This window comes from Diadema setosum, chromosome 12 (assembly GCF_964275005.1).
Source record: "Diadema setosum chromosome 12, eeDiaSeto1, whole genome shotgun sequence".
NCBI lineage: Eukaryota > Metazoa > Echinodermata > Echinoidea > Diadematoida > Diadematidae > Diadema > Diadema setosum.
This window is the reverse complement of record NC_092696.1, coordinates 5,650,254-5,675,547: the sequence shown is the minus strand read 5'-3', so window position 1 is coordinate 5,675,547 and position 25,294 is coordinate 5,650,254. Positions and strand designations below refer to the sequence as shown.

Below are 25,294 nucleotides of genomic sequence, written 5' to 3'. Positions count from 1 at the left end.
CATGTTATGTAACATGAAAGTTAACAAATAATGGTCAACTATATAATGTATTCAGAGTGAACAGGAAATGATGTCATTATTTAAAACTCACCACTTCTCCGATTGGAGCGGTGGAAAGATGTCATAAAATCAGTCCTTTTCTTTTACATTTTAAGTCAAGAAGCTTTGATAATTAATGTAATATAGGCTGCAGGCTCCCAGGTTGTTGTTTTTGTTTGTTTTTGTTTTGCTCGTTAAAAAAAAAAAAGAATCGGAAACAAACTAACACCAACGAATTTCCAAAGGTTCCGCCCTTAGATTATTCTCGTCTGAGCAGGGGGTGGGGGGGGGGGGTAGTGGTCTTGAACCCAACCCCCAGGTTCCGCAGCCCCTATCCTCAACAACGTTCGTCGCCCCCCCCCCCCCCCCCCACCCCCCCCCCCCACCCCCACCCCCCGGTTCGTTGTTCCGAAGGTTCGTTAATTCGAAAATGAAATAAGGTTCGTTGTTCCGACGGTTCGTTAATCCGAAAAGATGTTTTTTTAAAAATCTTTATTTGAAGGTTCGTGATTGTACGCACAGTTCTTTTCATTGTCGGATTAGCGTATTGTTGTGGCCTTTTTCGATCGGCAACACCGGATTTAGAAATGTGGTCTACTTTCCAAAGGAACACAGATTTAATATACATGTATGTCAGTTGGGGAGAAAGTCCGTGAACATGTATCTTGCTCCTCCTCCTCCTCTTCTTCTTCTTCTTCTTTTCCTCCTCCTCCTTCGTCTTCTTCTTCCTCATCTTCCTGTTCTTTTCAATTGATTTGGAATATTTTTTTTTCTTTGGAATATAGTGTTTCAGTTGACTTAAAAAATTACCAAAATGTTGAAACGATTTAGTCAAACGTTCAAAAGTAAATTATTATTGACATTTGATCTGTTATATATTTCTAACTCTATCCACTCTCCATCTTTTTATTCTCTCTTTCTATCCTGATTTATTTTATGTTGTTTATTGTGTGTTTCATCTGTGACTGTCATGTTATGTCACATGGGGCCTAAATTACAAACAAGATTTGTGTGCTTCTGTTGAGTTGGTCCCCCACACTTTGTAGAAAAATTATTCTGTTCAAATGTCACTTTTGTTGCAGACTTTTCATGTCGAAATAAATGAAATGAAATTATTTTGTTGTTGTTGTTGTTTGTCTGTTGGCCTTTGATGTCACCATGTACCATCCCAGTTTAGCTTCCTATGAAACGCTGCAACAGGGATTACTTCTTCAAGGTTCAAGGTGTGTATGATGCAGGGCCTAGTATGAATTTAATATTCACCCTGTTAAAATCCCAACACAAAATTACCTGTTTGTGTACTAGTAACTTCTCGGGACATATACCCTCCTTATCTGATACAGTGATCTGATAGTCAGATCGATCACTGTATAGCTATCATGTTCCATGTAAATTTACTGTATGTGTAGCCCTGTAGACCTATTTCGTGATTGATCTGATTGGCATCTTTCTGAATAACTATACACAGCCCAGTCGCTGTACATATGGTACGTCGCGACAGGGCTGTACGCGCGCGACCACCAACCACTAGGAGAGCGACGTAATCGTATTACGATAGCTTTGAATTTTGATACTTAACATCATTTTTGTCACCTCAAACTCAACGAGTATACTTTTCAATATTTACTCTACATCTGATGCTATCAGTATTCAAATGTACGCAATGAAACTTACCGAAATTGATCATCATATCCAGCATGTCCACACGGCTGCACGGTACACAATCTTTCACGCCAGGCCTAACTATACACAGCCCAGTCGCTGTACATGGTACGTCGCGACGTACCGACGGTCAGGAATTGCGCCAGAAAGTGTCATTTATTTGTTCCACGGACTTATCGCAAGTGGTCTCCATGGACCCAGTGTGGCGAACTATTCTTCTGTAATAGAAACATGCATTTAACGTGAGTAAAGTATTCTGTTTAAAGGAGAAAAGTATACATTTTCCTAAGTTTTGTAGTTGTGTTGAGGTTCCTCACTTTGAGGCTGCATGCCGCACTCGTCAGACGCTGTTTTCGCATAGCGTAACAGCGTCTGGTCGGGCTACTTTCTGAATTGATTTGGATTGAATTGAATTGAATTGAATTGAATTGAATTGAATTGAATTGAATTGAATTGAATTGAATTGAATTGAATTGAATTGAAATGAATTGGATTGAATTGAATTGAATTGAATTGAATCAAATTGAATTGAACTGAATTGAATTGATTTGATTTGAAGTGAAATGAATTGAATTGAATTGGGAATGAATTGACTCGTCGACTCATCGCCAGCAACAACATTCATATTTATTACAGCTGCAGCAGCCGACGGTCTGTGTACTGGTGTTTCCCTTCCGATGCCACAAATTGCGCCGCCCGCCCGCAAACCGGACCGCCCCAACTCGGAAAGATCATGATGTCCGCTGCTAGTGGTGATCATGGCGATGCAATTGCAGACGAACTTCACGTATTGGAAGCAGTTTATTGTCAGGATGGCGAGTTTGAGCTGCATGATATCCGGGAGGATGTTGGTAAGGTGATGCTCTTTTCTTATTGTATTATACAAACTACTGCCAACGTTAGATTTGCTCCGAAAGTTTTGCTTTTTGCGAGTGCACGCGATGGGAAGTGGTTTGGTCAGTCCCACGTATTATTAACGCCGTTATTACTAGCTTCTATGTAGTACAATGTAGATCTAGTTATTTTTCTCGTAAAATTTACAGCTGTCTGTGTAGCGCCTAGCTATCTAGCGGGTAGCCGCCACGCACGGCGGCCACTGCGGCGCGGATGCACCGTCACATCAAAAGCACCGATTGATAATGATGACAGCTTGATAGCCCGACCAGACGCCGCTTGCAGCAGTGCAGCGACATTGACTGTAATTTTACTGTGGCCAGGATTTAGTGTAGCGTACGGTGTCAAAATAAACAATGATAAATGTTAACCGCAGCAGTGACCCCATACGGACAAATACGTACTACGTTACAACGCCCCGCACCGGGGTTAAATAAATGTATGTAAATAAGCCATAATAAGTCATGATAAGTAATAAAAGATGTTCTCGATCCTGTAACAGAAATCAACTAGTGCCGTAGTGGTATTTGTAAGAGGGGATAAACTTAGTATATAAAATGTCGACAACTCGGGAAAGGTGCAAATTTTAATAGAGGAACTGAAGTCGAAGTCTGGCAGTACAGTAGAGCATTCTAGTGGTAGTGCTCTGATTTATTCTGGGGGCAACTCGAACTCGCCCTCAGTAAACTTCTGCATGAACATAATTTACATAACCCATATTTACATCTATGATCTAGATATATTCAAATTATCTATACAACAACCCATGGAACGGAGGACTTCAATAAAGTGGATTCAAGTCTAATTCAATACATGAACAAATAAGTAAAGGAGAGCATGACTCCATGAGATCTCTAGATGATGGAAGCAGGAGGGGGCGATTATGTATTGTAAGAATGGGAGCTGTCTGGGCTCAACTCAAGAATCAGGTGAGAAATGGAATGAGTGAACACACCTGGACAGAGACTCCAACCCAAAGCACCTTCTGATCTGGAGATTCTCCCGCCTGCGTGAAACCCCTAGTAAACGGGAGACTGAAAGTTGATGTGTGCGAAGCACCAAGTTCCTAGGGTTCTAGATGCTCTCTGGTGCTATCTAAGCTTATTTTTTCAATATACAATAGCAATAAGTAAGAAATCCTTTCCAACGGGAGACACAGAGCCAGGGCGGGAGAAATTAAATCTCAAGAAGGAGAACGGGAGATTTTGCAAAAATGGGTTTTCGGCGGGAGATCTCCCGTCGAAAACGGGAGAGTTGGAGTCTCTTCCTGGATAGAGAAAGATTGAAGCTGACAAAACTGAAGAAGAGGAAAGGTATCTGAAGTGATGGTCATGGAAGTGACAACTGAATATCATTACTTCACTGAATTATTATAAATGTCAGACTAGACTGATTAGTTATGACTGCAGCTTACAATTAGTTATCAATCATGTTATGACTGCTTGTGTATCAGGCTCCCAAAATTTAAAATTGTAGACAGGACAGGAGTGTCTGCATTTATTTAGTGTGGCCTAAATTCACTTTCATGTCAATTTGTGTTACAAAATGGCTTCAATAATACTAACTACTCTCATACTAGTTAGAAAGATTCTAAGAGTTTATTCCATCAATATCTGTTATCTCTCTGTATAAAGCTGCATGTATCGCAGCAGTATTATTTGCCATTTTTTCAGTGACATGTAGTGTCCACTGTGACGGTGTGCTTGTTTTGCTAGGAAACTTGTTTGAAGGTGTACAGCAAGCACGGTTGATCTTGGTAGATTTTTGTGTGTTGCTGCCCCCACTCAGGTGCCTCTTTTGTGAAGAGCAAAAGATTTTGGGAGCCCATCAGTGCAGGCTGTTTTCATACAATTTTGTAACCTCGCACCTGATCGATATGTTCATTGTTCCATGGCACATGTAGTTGACTGTCGAAAGCTGGTAAATTTACGCATGTACCGCTTGTCTGCTTTGTATATGCACAGGGCAGGCGGATTATGAACCTGTTTGATCTCTGTTGACCTGCAAAAAAGAATCTCGTTTGGGTTCATTGAAGGCGCTCAGAGAATCGGAGGAATGGGTTAACTGCAGAAGTGCTGCAGCCTCCTGCGGATCCTGATGAGTCAAATTTTTTTTACTGCACTGTGCACCTGTCACTTTTAATGTACATTAGTGAGATTTACACTTGTTCACCATGCCACCTCTTACTGATGCACAACACTTCACCATCCCGCAATATAGTTCCAACGAACTGCTGAAAGGAATTATTACCGGTACTTCAATGTTCAAGAATACCCCACCTGTCCCTTGATTAGCAACAGACCTACCGAGCTCATGCATCTGACAAAATAATCTAACCCAACCCAAAGGACAGACGATAGACAAGCTCAATGGAATCAGTGACAATGGTCCACCTATTAAACTGCAACCAGCCTGAGCTCCCACAATGCCACAGTATAACTGTGTACAAGAACATCCAGGGTTAAAAATAACCCTTCTTCCTTTGATAAAGTACAGGCCATACATTGCACTGTGGGGTATAGTGTACCGGTACTGTTATTAAGTGAGGTTAGGGTTAGTATGGCCTATTTGGGCAAAGGGTTAGATCCATGCAGATTATCATGAAGCTGAACTTGACCTGCATCAGCTAGTGCTTGCTTGTTTTGAGGAGGAATGGGGTCCTACTCAGAGGCTGGTCCGATGCAAATTGGCCTGTAGGGAGATCATGAAATTCTTCAACTGAGTTGGAATTCACCACAGAGCTTGCTCTCAGGTATTGGTCATATTGTGTCATGTAATTTTTTGTTTTTTAAGACTGTAAGAGGAAATCTGTACCGCTATCACAAAACTGGGATTTAAAAATTCTGTCTGGAATACATGTTGTATTGAGCTGAAGTACTTGCATTCAAAACTGCACATCCTTTATCTCATTTTGCAGGTTCAGCCTGTTTTACCGTCACTCCGACTGTGAGTCTTGAGGGAAATCCTGCCACCAGAGATGCCGACAGTATACCCTTCGCTGCCAAGTTCGTCATCGAGCCAGGCTATCCGCTCTCACCGCCTCAAATCACGGTGTTGTCCAATGCCTTGACCCGAAAGGCTGCCAAAGAACTGAAGAGAGACCTAGCGACATTTGTTAGGGAACATTTGCTAGGAGAACCTATGGTCATGCAGACATTGGAATGGATCCAGCAACACATTAGCAGCTATACAGACAGAGAAAAACTGTCAGCTGGTGTGTCTATTCAGGGAGAAGATGTAAATGGTGAGATTGTCTTGGCTGCCCCTATAATATGCAGAAAGCCAGTTTTCACAGAGTATTTGTGTACCCTATCCCAGAGAGTAGGATTACAATCATTGTGATTATTAGATATGTTCCACAGGAAATTATGATTTACACTGTACATGATTATTGGTAGTTGCAAATGAAGATGTATAAAAAGACAGAGCATGACAGAAGTAGTGTATGTGTGTATCTGTGTTAGGTGAGGGCAATAGGTTGAGAGATATCTATGTTGCCATGGCAACCTAAATACCCACAATAGTTTGACATTGAATGACAGTGTTCTCATACCAGCAGTACCCTGTTTCATAAAGCTGTTTGTAAAGTTACAAACAACTTACAAGCGACTGGTGATCAGTTCTGATGTGCTATACTTATCAGAATTTCCATAATTCTGCATAAGAACTGATCACCAGTAGCTTGTTAGTCATTCGTAACTTTACGAACAGCTTTATGAAACACGATACAGAGATAGAAGTAGAATTGTAGCATAGTCCTGTCACTTTATGATGAGCAGTGAGTGCCGACTAAAGAAAAGAGAAAAAAGATGGTGAGGCCTGCAGTGCATCATTTGTTTTATAAAATGTGCCTGTAAATTCATGAAAATCATCCTTTTTCCCATCATGCCTCCGGTACGCCTGCAACTATACAAGGCTTGAGCCATGCGTTCAGATTTTACTGGATGCATGCCTCAGTGTGGATCAGTAGAAATCAATGGCATGATAACTGACCAATCAGATTGCAGAGATTCTAAAGCCCTTTTTTTTTTCTCAACCTAGATGGCAGGATGATATATCTGCTGAGAATAGATCACATGAGGGCGAAGACACGCTACATCCAGACTCTACAAGGCTGGGCCTCCGACTTGTCCCTAACTGGAAAGATCTTCTTTGTCGACAAACTCATTTTGGTCCTTTTGGAGGGTCAGCAGAAAAATGTCAAGGTCAGTGGTAATGGCAAGATGTGGAGGATAGTTATGAATGTCGGGGATGTAGCAAAAAGGATGTTTGTCTCATACACAAAGCCAGGTTTTGTAGTGAAATGCTCCATAGGGTTTCTTGTGTATGCCTTTTTACTAGTTCGTGAAGTAAGATTGCAGTAAAACAGAGTTACAGTACAGGAAATTATACATTTTATTCAAATTCATGAAATCCTTCTGTCAAGTTTTTTGTTGTTGTTTGTCTTTTGAGTCGACGTCGATGTAGGGTAATTTGTTACTTGGTTGCAGGAATTTGTAGCCATTTGTTGTTGTTGTAATTGTGTTTGTTGTTGTCCTATGCGATTAGTTGTGACATACATTTTTAAAAAAGGTTCTTCGGTTTTTGAACAACATCCCAATGCAGAGAGACTAGGGCAAATAGAGTGTTATGGTTGTTGAAACACTCCAGTTTTTGCTGCGATATATCATTTAATTTATCCAGTACATCTACTTGTTGATAACCATGCATGCTATGTGGTTGAGTTTGCAGGGTGCACGTCGAGCAGTGTTGATTCTGCATGAACATGGAAATTATTCTTGATGCCAATTATTAAAGCTTATGTGGTCATTTTTGTTTGGTATTTGTCCAGGAATTTGTGTTGAGACTTCGCACCCAGAAGGTGGACGTCGACTCAAGTGGCAAGAGTTGCAAGGAAAAGATGATGACCGTCTTGAAGGAAGCGCCCTCTGTTGGTGACTGTCCCAGGTGAGTTTATGACCATCCTGTGACATAAGGAGTTGCTTGTTTGGCCGAGTTATCACTGGATGCTGTAATACAATGTATGTCATAAAATCTACATTGCACAAATTAATTTGTGAACTCCTTCAGTAGGCATGAAACTGATATAATACCTGTCGTCTACTAACATTACCTAAGAAAGCTTTTTACTCAGTTTGAAACTTTTTCAGCCATGTGTGTATGTATTTTTTTAGCCGTTTCCTCGCAAAGCTGTAGAATATCCCCCAAACCAATGCTTCTCAACCTTTCTTCAACCTGAGGTCCACTTTGGCTCCTACATGTTTTCTAAAGGGCCTGTTAGATAGAATACAAATACCGGGTATCCTTTATTTTTTGCCCATTACCGCAGCCCACTGGTTGAGGAGCAGGGCACTGAACTATGACTGTTACACATCATTATCTCACAATTAATTGTTTTTACACAGAGTTGCATTTTATATGTGAGCAATGAAGTAGAGGCAGCATGCCACAAGTGCTTTGATTCATAAATATCCTTCAAATGATACCTCTGTCATGCTCACAATGAAAGAGGAAATCTCAAAGTAGAGTTTTTCCAAATGAATGAAAAACAAATCATGAAATAATGTTGGAAAAAAGTGCATTGTACACCCATATATTGAATAAACATGTGTCCTAAATGATCATTGTTTCATTGTGATTAGGCATTTTTGCATTTTTCTTTCTTCCTTGAATCTTTTTTTTTCCCTATGCAGTGACAGGTTTGAGTCTTTTGATGTTGCCGAGTTGAACAGCATACATGAACTGAAGTGTGCATTTGATGTAGTGGATTTAGCAGAGCTATACTCACAGTGCGTTCAACCTCTTCTACATCACTCGCATCGAGGAACAGCCTCATGACAGAAAGAGATTTTATGTCAAGCTAGACGGACTGAATGCTGAAGTAAACCAGAGATTGTATCGCAGTGTGGAAATCTTTACACCTTCTACACTCTGTATAGCCACTGTCAAATAGATTTACCGGGGTACTGTATTTTACTACATACTTAGCTTTGTCCAGATTAATTTGCAAAAGTGTATTCGCTTTCTTGTAAAGCATAGGCTGCGTTTATCAACTTTCCCCTGTTTAAACGGCTTTCGATAGCCCTTTCGAAAGCCCTTTCCATAGCCCTTTCGAGAGCCCTTTCCAAAGCCCTGACTGCCTGTACTATTAATGTGCCGCTTGTTTTCTAAGAAGGGACGGCGAAAAGCAATTACCATCATAAAGACATATCTTCCTTTGAGAGTGACGAGTCATGATGCAATGTCACATGAATCAATTGTCTTCCTATCTGTGAGGCAGCTCCAGTTTAGCACATACTTCAAATATTTCTGAGTGGTGGCATGAGACTTTGGCTGCGTTTATCAACTTTCCCCTGTTTAAACGGCTTTCGATAGCCCTTTCCAAAGCCCTTTAGAAACGGCTTTCAAAATAGTTGCTTTTATCAACTCTCTTCGCGAACACGATTTTTTAACTGGCCTGTCACTGCACAGCTGCATTGCGCCATTCGACCCGAGGAGAAGTACAAGTACTGAAGTACAAGACTACAAAGCCGTTTCAAAACAGCTTTGCGTTTATCAACTTCCAAAAGGCTTTTACAAACAGGTTTCTGAAAACCTGTTTAGGAAACCTGTTTGGATAGCCACAAATTTGGGGCTTTCGAAAAGGCTTTCCTAAAGGGCTTTCGAAACAGCTTTGCGTTTATCAACTCGTAAAAATTCCTTGAAAGCTGTTTGGATAACCTGTTTCTGCCGAGAAAGCAGAGTTGATAAACGCACCCTTTTGTAAAGGCTTTCCTAAAGTGCTTTCAAAACAGCTTTGCGTTTATCAACTCGTAAAAATTCCTTGAAAGCTGTTTGGATAACCTGTTTCTGCCGAGAAAAGGAGTTGATAAACGCACCCATAGACAGTCTGAAATACAGTGCACTCCTCTTATAATTGAAAGTGGTTATAATGAAACTTATTTTAACAAAGTAAAAATTCAGGTACCAAATTTATTATCTATATATCTTTATATACATGTACTTTATTGCTCTGGACAGGTGAAATGAAATTTTGATATAACGAAAGAAAAACTGCAGGTTCTGGAGACTTCATTATAATGGGAGTCGTCTGCTGTAAGGGTCAATCCACGTCAAATCAACCAATGCTGTTAACCCGACCCCCTTCAATTTTCTTTAAACTCGCACCAAATGTGCCCCCAAGTGTCTGACGGAAGATTCTGAAATATTTTGCCCCAAGGTCAAACGGTTGCTAAGATACCGCCTCCCTTAGCAACCAATGCGTGGCCGAATAACTGAATTTAAATAAAATTTGCTATTTTTGATTGACTGCTGCAGCCAGGTTAGATGAGATACATTGCTCATTTTCCGTAAATTGGAAGAAATTTATGACCTTAACATGCACAATATATTATGGCGCGGATCTGACAATCCGTTATTGCGCAAGAGGTCACCGAAAACGGTATTAAGCGTCAAAGATAATGTTTTCGGGTGCATGTTTGGAAGCTGATAACTTCAAAATTCAATTAGCTGAGATCCAAATATTTATGCATATTTGGAGACTCTCACTTGCTCTACACACCTACCAAAAATCGGCCAAAAAGTATGCGTCGTTTTCTTGTAGGGCGCCCTCAAAGTTGGATTTTTTCAAAAAGTTGCCAAGTTCAAGGTCACAAATCACCCCTCGTCCCATCGAGGAGTGACACCAATTTTTGTGTATTGATAGACATTTACCTATATTTACATTGGTTACCAAAAAACTTTTGTAACCGGAATGTTTAATAGTTGGTTTACGCATTCGAAAATGGTCGTAAACACCCCCAAAATCAAGGTAAAATGACACCTGGGGTTTACAGCACATTTCAAATTGTGATAAATCAGAGATGAAGTGCCAAGACACAATGGTATCTTCTGTGATGATAGTCTGTAATTAGTACAAAAAGGATATACATCACAAATCGTTTTGTCTCATTGGCAATGACCTTGAAAATGTAGCTGAAAACCGCAAAAAAAACAATAAATCGGTCAATTTTCCATAGCCATAATGGTGTTAAAGCGTGTTTACATTGACTTTCATTTGTCTGCCATTTCAGTACTCTTGGTGACTTTAAGCTGAAAACTGCTAATCATGTTCCATTTTTATTCTATTTTAAGCTACAAATAATATTTCAGGTCATCTTTAGATCTTTTGACCTTGACAATGTTCTAAAAATAGCTGTAAATTCCTTAATATTAGCATATTCCCAACACACAAGATTTAGCCATATTTCAAAACTGATTTTTCTCTCAGGCAGAATGCCTGATCATGTTTATATTTACAGTACTTGTAGTTTGTAACGAGTATTTAGAGGATCTGGGATTAATTTATTTGTCTAACATGACAATGACCTTGAAAATACAGCTGAAAAACATAAAATCAATAATTGTTCAAATTTCCAATTATAGGGTGTTTGCACCGACTTTGAATAGTACGTCATTTTAACATTACTGATGAGTTGCATTGAGCTGATAATTGCAAATCATGTTCCCTTTTTTTCCCATTTTGAGCTACATGTAAAAATAGTATCAAAAGTCACATCCATATCATTTGACCTTGACATTATTCTAAAAATAGCCATAATGCCTTAAAATGAGCATATTATTCACAACATGCAGTCATGAGTATTACAGCATATATTTCAATATTGATTTTTTCACAGACAGAATGCCTGATCTTGTTGATATTTGCAGTTTTGGTAGTCTGTAATGGATACTTTGAGGATCTGTAATGATCAATGCACACACATGCAGTAGTTTCTAATTTATCCAGGTTGTAGGCCTATAGATAATGGATGCACATTATTATCTCCATTAACATTTTAGCCAGAAACCTACAATGATCAAAACACTAACAATTTCAAGACTACTTCCATCCTATGAATGTCATTGACTTAGATTTTCTGGTTCTGAATTTTACACACTCAGCATTCTGTCTGTGAAAAAAAAAAAAAAAAAAAAAAAAAAAAAAAAAAAAAAAAAAAATCAATTTTGAAATGTGCTGTAAAGATCAAGTGTCGTGAATATGCTCATTTCAAGGCATTTATGGCTATTTTTAGAATACTGTCAAGGTCAAATGATATGGATATGACTTTTGATACTATTTGTAGCTCAAAATGGAAAAAAAAAGGGAACATGATTTGCAATTATCATCTATAACTCATCATAATATTAAAATGACGTACTATTCAAAGTCGGTGCAAACACCCTATGAAATTTGAACAATTATTGATTTTATGTTTTTCAGCTGTATTTTCAAGGTCATTGTCATGTTAGACAAATAAATTAATCACAGATCCTCTAAATACTGTTCACAGACTACAATTAGTACTGCAAATATAAATATGATCAGGCATTCTGCCTGAGAGAAAAATCAGTTTTGAAATATGGCTAAATCTTGTGTGTTGGGAATATGCTAATATTAAGGAATTTACAGCTATTTTCAGAACATTGTCAAGGTTAAAAGATCTAAAGATGACCGGAAATATTATTAGTAGCTTAAAATAGAATAAAAATGGAACATGATAAGCAGTTTTCAGCTTAAAGTCACCAAGAGTACTGAAATGGCAGACAAAATGAAAGTCAATGTAAACACGCTTTAACACCATTATGGCTACGGAAAATTGACCAATTTATTGTTTTTTTGCGGTTTTCAGCTACATTTTCAAGGTCATTGCCAATAAGACAAAACGATTTGTGATGTATATCCTTTTTGTACTAATTACAGACTATCATCACAGAAGATACCATTGTGTCTTGGCACTTCATCTCTGATTTATCACAATTTGAAATGTGCTGTAAACCCCAGGTGTCATTTTACGTTGATTTAGGGGGTGTTTACGACCATTTTCGAATGCGTAAACCAGCTATTAAACATTCCGGTTACAAAAGTTTTTTAGTAACCAATGAAAATATAGGAAAATGTCTATCAATACACAAAAATTGGTGTCACTCTTTGATGGGACGAGGGGTGATTTTTGACCTTGAACTTGGCGACTTTTTGAAAAAAATCCAACTTTGAGGGCGCCCTACAAGAAAACGACACATACTTTTTGGCCGATTTTTGGTAGGTGTGCAGACCAAGTGAGAGTCTCCAAATATGCATAATATTGGGATCTCAGCTAATTGAATTTTGAAGTTATCAGCTTCCAAACATGCACCCAAAAACATTAACTTCAACGCTTAACACCATTTTCGGTGACCTCTTGCGCAATAACGGATTGTCAAATCTGCGCCATAATATATTGCACATGTTAAGGTCATAAAGTTCTTCCAATTTACAGAAAATGACCAATTTATCTCATCTAATCGGGTTCCAGCAGTCAATCAAAAATAGAAAATTTTATTTAAACTCAGTTATTCGGCCACGCATTGGTTGCTAAGGGAGGCCGTATCTTAGCAACCGTTTGAACTTGGGGCAAAATATTTCAGAATCTTCCGTCAGATACTTGGGGGCACATTTGGTGCGAGTTATAAAAAAATCGAAGGGGGTCGGGTTACAAATTGTCTGAAAATTGGTTGATTTGATGTGGATTGACCCGTAAATACACATGAATTCAGTCTTTCTCAACCAAGTACACTGTATGAAATTTTATCTCATGACTATTTCCACTTTTATCGTAAATCACTCAGATTATATACGAGTAAATATCCAAAACAGGTGTGCTAGTACTGGGCCATTTTTACTCACAATGAACTCACAGTGGAGGATATTTATGTCTTGCAATATCTCCTTTTTTTTTCTTCTTTTTTTTTAAACTCAACGTGGTTAACGTTGGGTTGTTCTGGGAAACATGCGCTATAAATGTGATCATCTCAATGAAGTTGCAATACCTCTCATGATTGTTTGTTTGTTCATTTCCATCTGAGAAGATGGCTGGATAGCCCATATTCAGCTACGTTTAGCTGTGATGGTGAGGATATTGGTATTAATGATAATGATTACTTTGATGATTGTGACTACAAGGTTTAATATCTATGATGGTCATCCTTTTGTTAACAAGTTAAAGGCTTGGGATAACTCCCCTTCCCTTCCAGAGTTTGGAGCTTTTTGCCTTATTGAGCTGTAAATACTGTAGTGTGATTTAGTGCGTACCAAATCCTGTACAATATTTTTATTTATTCTGATTAATAAAATAGAAGAAGAAAAAAACCAAAAGGTGACTTTTTCTGAGATTGGAAATCCATGTCTCAGGTTTGTTTGTTTGTTTGTTTGTTTGTTTGTTTGTTTTTATGAGGTGGAGGAAAAACCTTTACAGGTGTTTGAACGCGAGAGAAACCCCCAAGACGCGAGACTTGATAGGTCTGGTAAAAACGTGTAATCATTGCGCAGCTATGACATATTGTACTTGTATCACTGTTCCTAGAAGACCTGTGAAGCAGCAAAAGACATGTTACCATGTACCAAGTAGCTTTGCGTTGTGCTGTCAAATTCAAAGAAACCAGAAACTTTGTTTCTGTTATCACAGGTGGAATTCAGAGCTCAAAATCTAGGCCGATAATGATGGTATGGATGATATTGATGATGATGGTGTTGTCGATGGCGATGAGGATTATGATGATGAAAAGGAAGTTTAGGTAAATGATGCCCCATCTCCAGCCTGCCCATGTCCAGGCCAAACAGACACATGGTCACATCGTCCATGAGTAACACATCTTTGGCCCATCAAATGGTCAAGCTGACCCCATGAAATCACATTCCAAGACAGTAGGTTGGTTCCTGCATCTTTTATATGGTGATTTAGTAGATACATCCATCTTACACACGTAAGAAACATCAATGCCAACACTGTGCATTTGTGTGAGTGTACATGTAGTTTGTTTTGTTTGGTGGAATGTAATTCTTTCTCCTTCCACAGTCTATTTCCCCCCAACCCCCATTCACAATTCAACCCTTTACCGAATACAGGAATCATAATTCCCTGTAGAATGTAAGCATGCCACCTCTGGTTCTTGTCAGCAACAGGCTAATATGAAAGAGGACAAGTGGGAATGACACACAAGGGAATGTCTCTGAAGTTCCAAGGCATTCTTTCTTTATTGTGAGCATGTTTAATGCTTTTCACATACATGTACATTTTCCAGGGAAATCCTCTTACAGCTGTGTAACAAGCTCGCTGACAATGAGGCACCACTTTCAATAAGGTGACTATGGCAGTCCCGATTTTTCATTACTACGTATATTCAGCAGGTATCATTTTCTCAAACTTTTATGAGGTACCAGATTTAATGAGGTAAAATCAACTGTTTTAGTGACCTCGTTATAGGGGCTTCCAGTATATACATGTACATATACTCTTATACTCGTAAACACACAATGTACATTGTACATCCATGCATAGCAATTATGAAAAGTGTGCATACAATTTATATGCAATTACATTTGTATATCTTAGCTCGATCAGTATTCCACATGCACGCATTGATGAAAAGTGTGGTGGAAAGTGTAAGGCCATATCAAGTATGAGGCAATCATGTGAAATATGTTAGTTTACCTGAATAGTTCTCCACATTGTTGTGTATGACACTCGTTCAATATTTATCACAAGGAAGAACGTAGAGTGGATAGAAAAGTGACAAACCAGTAATGCACTTTTGATTGTTTTTTTTTTTTTTTTTTTTTTAAATGTTAAGTCAATACATGGCACAGTGTACTCGCCCAAGTCCATAAATACATGTATATTTAGAACAATAAACTTACATGTTGCTTAACTGGAAAAATAAAAACAACAACATAAGACAATTTTATAGTAAAATATTGAACTTAAATTTGTGACAAACACTTATCAGGCGACACAACATTTGCTCCTGCCACAATTGCACTGGTCTTACTTTCTCCAAAGACTTGGGGTTGGGGTTAGGGTTGTGATGGGTTTTAGGCATAGTTTGATGGGAGGATTAGGATAAGGGTTTGGGTTATGTTTGTGCGTAGGTTTTATGTTTGGCTTAGCGTGCAGATATTTCATGGGAGCAATTGCCGCAGGAGCAAATGTCATGGAACCCACATACACTGTACATGTATCACCGCCCCACCATAGCACACTCTAAAACTTCATCAAAGAATCTGGTGCATGTCAGAAGTAGCTTGCCTTTGAGCTTTACAACTCACATGCTCGCTAACACACACACACACACACACACAGAGTGCAGTACTTCATAAAAGAATCAGGGACCTTTTGTCTGTCGTACCTTCAGTCTTTAGGGCTGTAACCCTCAGTGATCTGATATTGGCAACTCCCGTTAAAATGAAATCCTCAGGACCAGCATTTTCTTGTTAAGAGTTTTTTTCATGGATGACTGTGTTTGTTACAGGGGGAGTGCACTGCATATAAGTTCTCTCCAACTCTGGCCACATAGGGAATACAGTAGACCAGTGGTTTGGTGACCATGCCCGACTGATTCCTTCCTCCACAGGTGGGTGGGAGTAGTCCTTCCTCTGTCGGTACGTAAATCTTGATGTAGTCCGCTTGACAAGACTTCATCTCACAGCCACCCAACAGTGGTCCACGGCCAAACCTACGAATGCAAAGTGGCGGGAAAAAAAAAACACCTAGTGGCAAGTTCTACTTAAACAAAAGAATTGATATATGCTTATATCCGTCTAGGGAAAATATTTTCTCAGCTAATTTTTGAACTCGTGAGAGGTTGCCTTAAGCAAGATTAATTGTGCATTCATGAGTACAAAAACAAACAACAAAGGTGGTTCACAGTAACATTAGGAGGTCATTTCAGGCATCTTGCTATTTACTTAATAACAGAACGGGAGAAAGACTGTCGAGCAGTGTTGAAAAAAGCTCATCATCAGCCATGTACAGTACTTAACAATTGGAAAACTTCAATCAGAGTCACAGAAATGACAATTCTGACCGCTTGAGGTGCTCGACCAGCAGATATAGAAACATAAGTTTTTAGTCTAAGGCTCTGCTTTGAATAGTGCTCTCAGTGATAATATCATAGAAATACTGTACAGTGGACTCCCGTTATAACGAAGTCCTCGGGACCGGCAGTTTTCTTTCATAATATACCGAAATTTCGTTGTAACCGAACAAATAAACAACAAATAAAACACAGAGCAAAATATGTTGCGGCCTGAATTTTTACTTCCATATAACCGGAATTTCGTTATAACTGTGTTCGTTGTAACTGGAACGCAGGCTATGGCTACACCCAGGCTACTGACATTCACACATTGAAGGGATGCTCCAAAGAGCAATCAGGGAGATGCTTTTATGTCTGCCTTTGGCAGAAATAAAGCCAAAAGCAGACGGGCTTTATTTCATTCTCTTCCCAGGGCACAAAGAGATATGTGCATTTTCAGGAAGCCTCCTGCAAACCTAGGGAGATAAACAGCTCTGAAAGATATGTGGAACAAAAACATAAATTGTGTATACAGGGTGCTCCTGTTACCACGAACACAGGTTAAGCAATCTTCTGTTTCAATGAAGTAAAATTTCAGGTCCCAAAATCATTGCAAAATTCCCTTCGGTTATAACAAAATTTTGATACAGTAAACCTCGGATAAGTCGACGTCGAGTGAGTCGAAAATCACTTAACTCGAAGCAAAATAAAAAGTCCCGATTTTTCCCTATGTATTTTCTCTAATGAATATTTGGATAAGCCGAAGTACGAGAGTCGAATTTCGGCTGTGTCGAAGTAAAACATCCAGTCCCTTTTGTACAAAATACACGTTGTTTACATCACTTGAGCCGAAGAAGATTTTTCTGGCATTCTCACTACATTTAGAGGAGAAAAAAAAAAATCGGCATGTCGCAGAACCCCGTCCCTGACCTGCTGCAGGTAAGCATGCACACTCACCGTACCGCTCCGCCCGCATGTCGAATATATACACATGTATACATGTATAGACCGATTCAATTTCGATGACCTATTCACCTACCGCCGCCAGCGGCGCTATAACGGTCGCCATAACTGGGGGCCAACGGGGGCTGCCAGCGAGCTAGCTACCCAGCGAGTTGCAATTGCAGCTCAGCAGCCTAGCGTACCCATCGCGCATAGTTAGCCGGGCCTGACCGCTGCGCCGCGGCCGGCGACCGCCGGCGCCGCGCTAATATTGTGATTGTTTACTCACTGTGGAAAAGTCATTCAGCGGCTTTTAATGCCTTTCTTTTGGAGAAATTGAGTGATTCAGACATATTGATCTACTTTGAAAGCTTCAAAGGAAGGATCAGGAAAACACATTGTGCAGTTGTTGGGTGCAAAAATAACAGAAAAAATGGAAATGGAAGCTGCACGGCAGTGTGTGAAATTCAGACACCGCTGACGCATGATAGATTAAGGCAAAATTAAAGACAATTAAGTGAAATACAACGGTATAAAAATGCACAGATTTCGTAACAAACTATGTCTACTAGATTCTCTATCTAATTATGTTATCACTACATATTCGTAAAATATGTTGTTCATCTTAGAAGACAAGTTTAGATCAAAGAATTTGATAATTCACTGATTTTTTTTTTTAATCCTTGGTGTCCTATAGATGCCAAAGTTAGAATACACTTCCTGGCTAGACTTTATGACAAACATTTTACAGCCTACACTACAGCTAAATAAATGTTTCAAGATGCGTTAAATTCTTATATTAGGCCTAACTGTTTTCACTTCTTCAATGTTCAGCACTGAATTGACCATATAGGCCTATTCAATTTTGGCCTGGAACTCTGAATTTGACTTTTGATAAAGTGATACTTAAAAATACTAAACCATGGATGGTGGCAAACATCCGTTTCATAATCATACTAAGGAAGTATGATTTAAAAATCACTTTTGTAGATTATAATATCAGGCGTTAGCGTGATGTTATGGAAGGTTACTTAGACCTAAAACAGTAGAAGTTTTGGTTGTAGACATCAGGCGACGTAGTCGTAAAAGACGTAACTTTATAAGTTTATGCATATACGGCCTAGAAACGCCTAGATTTATATTCCGTTTGGTTTGCTTAGTTAGGCTTTCCTGAAGTTATCGACAACCGAAAATGATATAGGATGTAGGGTTCTAGAAGTCAATAAGTCTAGATCTAGTCTGAACTCTTGCCTAGATTTCTAGACAAGATCTAAACGTTAGGACAGATTCTACCCTGCTGGCCCGACACTCCCGAGTAAAATAATCATTAAAGGCAAAAGCCTGCCCTAAAAAGGTAAAGTTAACTGATAGCTTACAATTTATTGCGCCATATCTAGCTCAAGATTCTTATTCATTATTTGTATTTAATTATATCAGTTAACTTGTCAACAGCCTAGGCTTATTAGCAAGACGTCTGCCTGCGCCTAACAATAATTCTCCCCAGCGGTTTCAATGTGAATATGCGGGGCTTACACGCGAGTACCCAAGTCATCGCCAAAGAAATAGAGTCTACAAACATTCACGGATCGTACCGATATTTACCTTGAAATTCAAGTTTTGGCTACAGCCGTATGTCATCTACCCATTCGCTCATAGTCGGTATAAGTTGTTTGATTTTATTTATTTTCAATTAGCCAGCGAAAAAAAAAAATGTAGACTCTAGTTGTCACAAAGCCAGATGCGTCGATTGCTGCCAGCGCCAGAGATATAGCTATACCTAGCTGGCCGGCTGGCGCCGGGTGGTAAAAGAACTGGCTGCCGCTGGCACCCTTGCCACGCACGCAGGGCGCTTGCCGACCCGGCCTGTTTGGCCCCCAGTTATGGCGTCGCCTTAAGAGGGCGCACTTCCATGAACAGTCGCTTGAATTGGTCTATACACACAGCACATCGATCCATACTTTATCCATACACACAGCACATCCATACTTTATCCAATGCATGTCAAGCCAGAACTCCTTGGTCAACCAATCGCTGCTTTAATATTTTAGTGACAGGCCAAGTGGGCGGAGCTTGTTTGTGCGTGCCCGGCTGGCTGTATAGTTTTCTTCAATATCATGGAGGTGGGATGGGCCTGGGAGAGTGTTTGTCTCAGGGTAAGTTGACAGAGATGGCTACCTATGCTGCACCATAGACATAGCACATGCACATTGCCACATTAGCGCAGACATTCTCAGAACTACGTTTAACTACTAGTATTGACACAAATTCCATGTTCAATTTGGAACAAAATAAGAACATTATTTTCAAGAACAGACAAATTTGAATGCAAACACACACACGCACGCACACACACACACACACATGCATGCAAATGTACTATAATACTTGTACATAACTGTGAGTCGAAAAAAAATCGACTCTCGCGAGAGTCGAAGTTCACTTAAGTCGACGCATTTTTGTCAGTCCCGAGAGCTTCGACTCATGCGAGGTTTACTGTATATGGTAGTGGAAGAAACTGCACGTCCTTTTAACAGGAATTGCCTATACGTTGTATATATCTAGTCTTTTTAATGGGAATTGCCTTAACGTTATATATAATTATCTAGTCATTTGAACAGGAATTGCTTATACGTTGTATATAATATATCTCTCTCAAAGGTGAAAGAGTATCTTTGCAAAAAAAGACTCACTCTGAAAATGGCCCTCCCCCGAATGAGGCCAAAAGGCACGGGACCAAAAACTCTGGAGTCAGTGGAGTTGTCAGTGTTGTCACCCTGGAGCCACACATGTCCTCTTGGGATCTGGAAAAAAACAAACAAACAAGAAAATTAAAAACAAAATGAGAATATAAAAAAAAAAACAAAAATCAAGAGGAATTCATTCATTTCCCTGCCATTACAAAAGGTTCAAGGTGAGTACCTTGGATCTATGTCAAGATGCTGATTTTTCTTTACGAAAACTAGAAACCCCACTAAGTTGTTCTAAATTGATTTTTATCTTGGAAAATGAGCACTGTTGTCGTCATAGTCATGAAAGCCAGCAGTTACAGACTCACATATTTGGTAGTCTTCAGAAACTTCCAGGAGGTATCCGTGGGGATCTCGTCAAACTCCAGGGCAACCACCCTCTTGCAGAGGAACTGTCTTGGGTCTGAAGGGGATTTAAAGATCACTATGTCACCCCTGCAAGAAACGAAAGAGACCCAAGACAGTCAAACTGGAAAGAAATTGATGAAAACTCCTTGGGCAGAGAAACTTTGGGATGTCTGCAGTGAATTGTCAATAAATTGTTGAAGATAAAATTATGTACGTATGTACATGTATGTGCATGTATGTATGTGTATGTATGTAAAACAAAAAATGTACGTAAGAAGTATGTAAGATTAATTGCACCTCACAAGAAGCCAAGAATGTCTACCTTGATTTTGTGTTACAATGGTTTCGAAATTATATTTTTGTTTTTGGTTTCAGTGATTCAATCGGAAAAGGAGTCATTCACATTGACAGACATCATCCCAGTCTTGGCCGGTATTGGAGTGGCCTATCTAGGCTTGTACGCACGCATGCGCAAGCTGAGAAACCTGTTCACGTATACCAAACCGGGCTGGCCAGAAAATACGCAAAAATGGCCAATGATGGGTGGTGACAGTCTGTTTTAAAAACTACACAATTGCGGCAATAATGCAGCAGAATAAATTTTAATTTGTGTTCCTAAAAAAAAAAAAAAAAAAAAAAATATTCATATAAATTTTAGTAGGTAGTAGGCGTAAATATTCATAACTGAATGATACACGCCTTAAAATCAAAATAACAAAAACAACAACAGTGATATGCAAAGTGAAATAATGAGAGTGGCTTGTGGTGTGAAACTATAAATGGATTAAAGACAGAGGACACAATGGAGATGCATGGGTTGAAATAAATGTGACCCGCCACAACAAAAGGATCCTAAAGCTGCTGACGGGTGAGCCACAAAAAGCGGGTTTGAAGTCGGGTCATCAAAATTGGTCAAAACCATCGATTTCTGTTTTTTAAATGATTATGTAGTCTGATGTTTCGTCTATCATCTGCTGAAATTTCGATGCTAAATGATCAAAGGAAAGGAAAATAATTTTTTTTTTTCTGGGCCATAATTTTCCGACTCTCAACTGAACAGGAACGCCTCCAGAGATTTGGATTTAGCGCCACAGACAGACTCCGCCCCGAGCAACGAGGGAGTGATCTTATTTGTCAGTGCATGGCATCCTGGTTACTGATTGATTGTGCGCTAAGCTTGAATGAACATCGTGGAGGTTGCTAAGAGCATATCTTCTATTGAGAAGAGGTGAAAACTGTGTAACCTCCCCTTGAGAGTCATGTTATGCATGAAATTAAAGTGGAAGAGTAAAGGAAATAATGCCATGTCATCTTCAGAAATTTGACCTCCTAGACTTTCAGATCCTTTTGTTGTAGCAGGTCACATATGTTGAAGATCTGGTAAGTGTGAATGGAGTATGGAGACATGGGCACGTGTTGAGAAGGGATGATGATCATATTCGAAGAAAAGTGCTAGAGTTTAACGGGAATGAATACCCAAAGTGAGGACAACCGAAGCAGACGGAAGACATAGGTGGAGGAGGAGCTTGGGAAGGTTGGCTTTAGGAAGGAGGATGCCCATAATCAGGCGAGATAGGGAGAAGATGTGAGAGTTGTGGTTGCTTGTAGAGTGAGGTAAATCCCTTTATAGGGAACAAATCAGGGTCATTGAATACCTTTTGACATTGAAGAAAAACCTGGTGCTGATGTGCTCTGTAAGAACAATGTCTTCCTCCTGGATTGTGGGACGCATGGACGGACCAGTGCACTGCGAAGAAACAAAACAAAACAAAAAAGTACACAATCACTCCATCATGGCAAAAGTACAATTTCACCATAGAAGCCTTTCAAAGAGAAACTAGTGAGATTTTTTTTTTCTCCCATCTACTGAATGTGCAGCATACATCTGCTGCATGATTGGTATTATAGGATATTTGATTTACTGCAAAACATGATATTTTTGCGGCCTGGAATTTGCGGAACTTGCCTCTAAAATTCAGTGCATATAGTGTAGACAAGAACTTTTGCGTTGATTTTCAATTTCGCGAATCTTGGCTCTCGCGAACTTAGAGAAATTAAAATGCATGTGAACACACCTCGTTTTACAGTACATGTATACTAGCTCGAACTTTAAATTTGTGTTAAAACTGTGACAACTGAGAGAGAGGGGGAGAGGAACATGGGAATTGTAATTCAAAAGAAAGAAAGAAAAAAGTAACCACAATGTTCTAACAATTCTAAATTCAAAGCTTTCAACATCTTCAATCCAAGAAGACCAGCTTTACACCAAATCCATGCCACAGGTCAATAAGCCCCCCCCCCCCCACAACGAATAATATATATATATATATATATATATATATATATAAGATTAAAGAAATAGACTTTGCAATGACCTTTGTTTTGATGGTCATTGTCTTACCAGAGTGAAGTCAAAGACGTACTCGGAGACGCAGTAAGCCCCACAGTAGAACAGTGCCGAATACTTGACAACTCTTCCGAAAAGTTTAGCTGCCATCCTGTTACTAGTGTTAGGAGAATCATTTAGAACCTTCTGAAGTAAGGTTAAACCTGACAGATAGTTATGTCCTCTGAGTCATCGAAAGCACGGTGTGTGAAATTCTTCCTGCAAGAAGAAAGAAAAGTTTGGATTCAGTTACAGTTAGTCCAGCCCTGCAGATACTGAAGGCGAACAATAAAATGAACCCAAGTGACTTCTGTTAATATAACAAAATCCTCTGGACTGGCAGTTTTGTCTTGTTTGTTTTGTTTTGTGCTCGTGTGTTTTGTTTGTTTTGTTTTGTTACATCAACATTTTGTTAGAAAGCCAAACAAAAAATGGAAATAAAGTACCGGTACAGTGCACTCCCGTTATAACGAACATGGTTATAACGAAATTTCGTTATAACGAAGTAAAACTTCTGGTCCCAAAATTATCACCATTAAAGTCTATGGTACAAAATTCGCTTATAACGAACACGGTTACAGCGAAATGTTCGATATAACGAAGTCTTTTTGAGCGCCACTGACAAAGAAAAACAAAAGAATTGTGCTCCGTTATAACGAAATGCGAATTGCTTTCGAAATACGTCGCAGAACAAGCATTTATAGCGTCTCTGCATGGGCGAACGCTTCACATCACTGTGTGTTCGCTCCGTGTGTCACACACAGTTTCTGAGGGGAACCTGCGTTTAATATTGTCATACAATAATCCCATCCCATTTCACATATCTTTCCAGTGTATGATGAGTATTCAGCAAACAGAATGCGTGGTTTCCTTGTTTTCGTTATATATTGTCTTTGTTCGGTTATAACGAAATTTCGTTATAACGAAAGAAAACTGCCGGTCCCGAGCATTTCGTTATAACGGGAGTGCACTGTAGTATATAAAGATGTGTCTTTTTTTTTGTTTTTTTTTACTTTAAACACAATTTTATTGTACCGGTATTGTAACCATGCAGGATCATTATCACCAAGCCCAATGAATTTTAAACCAATGATGTTTCACGATTCTCCTATGCCTACGTATCTCCTACACTACGTATGCACCAGACTGCATTAAAGAAACGCTCCAGCGTCACCTCCGTTGTGATTAGCTGCACATCACACCACAGTGGTGAGTGATACTCTATCCAGAGTTTTTCAGTGTATTCATCCAAATCCAGCATTCTACAATGTAAAATTGTCAAAGCTACCTGCCTTGGCCCTTTGCTCCCTGATCAGGCTTGATGGTCGCTATACAGTATAATAATGCTCCCCCCCCCCCCCCCCCGGTACCTTCCTGCCGTTAAACTGTTGTTGTTATTATTTTAATTCTAAGGCGTGTGTCGCGATTCAGTTATGAATATTTACGCCCCAGCAGTGCTGTGTACTAGCTACTAACCAACAGTTAGTCTTGCTAAACTCATTGACAATGTCTCACTCAAAATTTCACTCTCTAAAGGTTGGGATGGCAGCCTGCATAACTAAATTGTTTATCACTTTATCATTCATACAACTTCATAAATACAACAGTCAACACTTGATTATTTAGACGCGGTTGAATGGTCTAGACGTGTGCTAGATAGAGAGTGGTTCGAACATAAACATATCTAACATTTACAATCGTCAAAGAAAGACTCTAATTTTTAAGTAAATATCCGTCCTCGACAAGTCATGTCACTACCGCATGCATGCATTTTCACACATTTAGATCTCTACCACACAGTCCAAAAATTATCAGCTCACTCACCAAGGCACAGTCTACAGAACTGGGTCTTCATCTCTAATTTTTAAGTAAATATCCGTCCTCGACAAGTTATGTCACTACCGCATGCATGCATTACACATTATATCCATTTCAAAAATTATCAGCTCACCAAGGCACAGTCTACGGAAGTGGGTCTTCCTCTGTTGTTAGTCGATCCCGAGCGGTCGAAGATGATGAAACTCCGCCGTCACACCGCCTAGTACCTCCTTGGTCACACCACATCCGATTGTACCCGCCGAGCGAGCCGGCTAGCCACCCGTGTGTTTTCTGACCGACACTGCACAGCACAGCAAAGCATGCAGCTACTGGAGTGGGACTGTTCGAGCGTTGATTCTGGTAGCCTCATTCAAGACCTCTTTGATTTCTGAAAATAATACCTTCAGGTAAATTGTTTCATTGACGTAAGAAGATAGATTTTCTGGTATCTATAAATCAAAGAAATAAACAAAATAAGTAATTGTAGGGTTCAGATACAATCTACACTCTTGTCGAATAATTAGTAGATAGCTTGAATGTTCATTGATGTCTAGATCAGGCTCGAAGAAGACTAGGTTAAAGCTCA

The 25,294-nt window shown here is 39.4% G+C and overlaps 2 protein-coding genes across 2 annotated transcripts; one reads left to right on the top strand and one right to left on the bottom strand.

The window, feature by feature from the left end:
• The first annotated feature begins 2,437 nt into the window (after positions 1–2,437).
• Positions 2,438–8,614, top strand: LOC140236139 (RWD domain-containing protein 3-like). Its single transcript, XM_072316109.1, has 5 exons — positions 2,438–2,552; positions 5,513–5,839; positions 6,637–6,800; positions 7,427–7,542; positions 8,289–8,614. Exons 1-5 carry the CDS (start codon positions 2,438–2,440, stop codon positions 8,431–8,433), a joined length of 867 nt encoding a protein of 288 aa, XP_072172210.1. The 3' UTR covers positions 8,434–8,614.
• A 6,009-nt stretch (positions 8,615–14,623) lies between these two features.
• LOC140235948 (mitochondrial inner membrane protease subunit 1-like) lies at positions 14,624–24,977 on the bottom strand. Its single transcript, XM_072315942.1, has 6 exons — positions 24,842–24,977; positions 22,906–23,109; positions 22,160–22,251; positions 20,465–20,591; positions 20,100–20,210; positions 14,624–16,125 (listed from the first exon to the last, which is right to left on the bottom strand). The coding sequence occupies exons 2-6, from the start codon at positions 22,999–23,001 to the stop codon at positions 16,093–16,095; spliced, it is 459 nt and encodes a 152-aa protein (XP_072172043.1). The 5' UTR covers positions 23,002–23,109; positions 24,842–24,977; the 3' UTR covers positions 14,624–16,092.
• Positions 24,978–25,294: the final 317 nt, after the last annotated feature.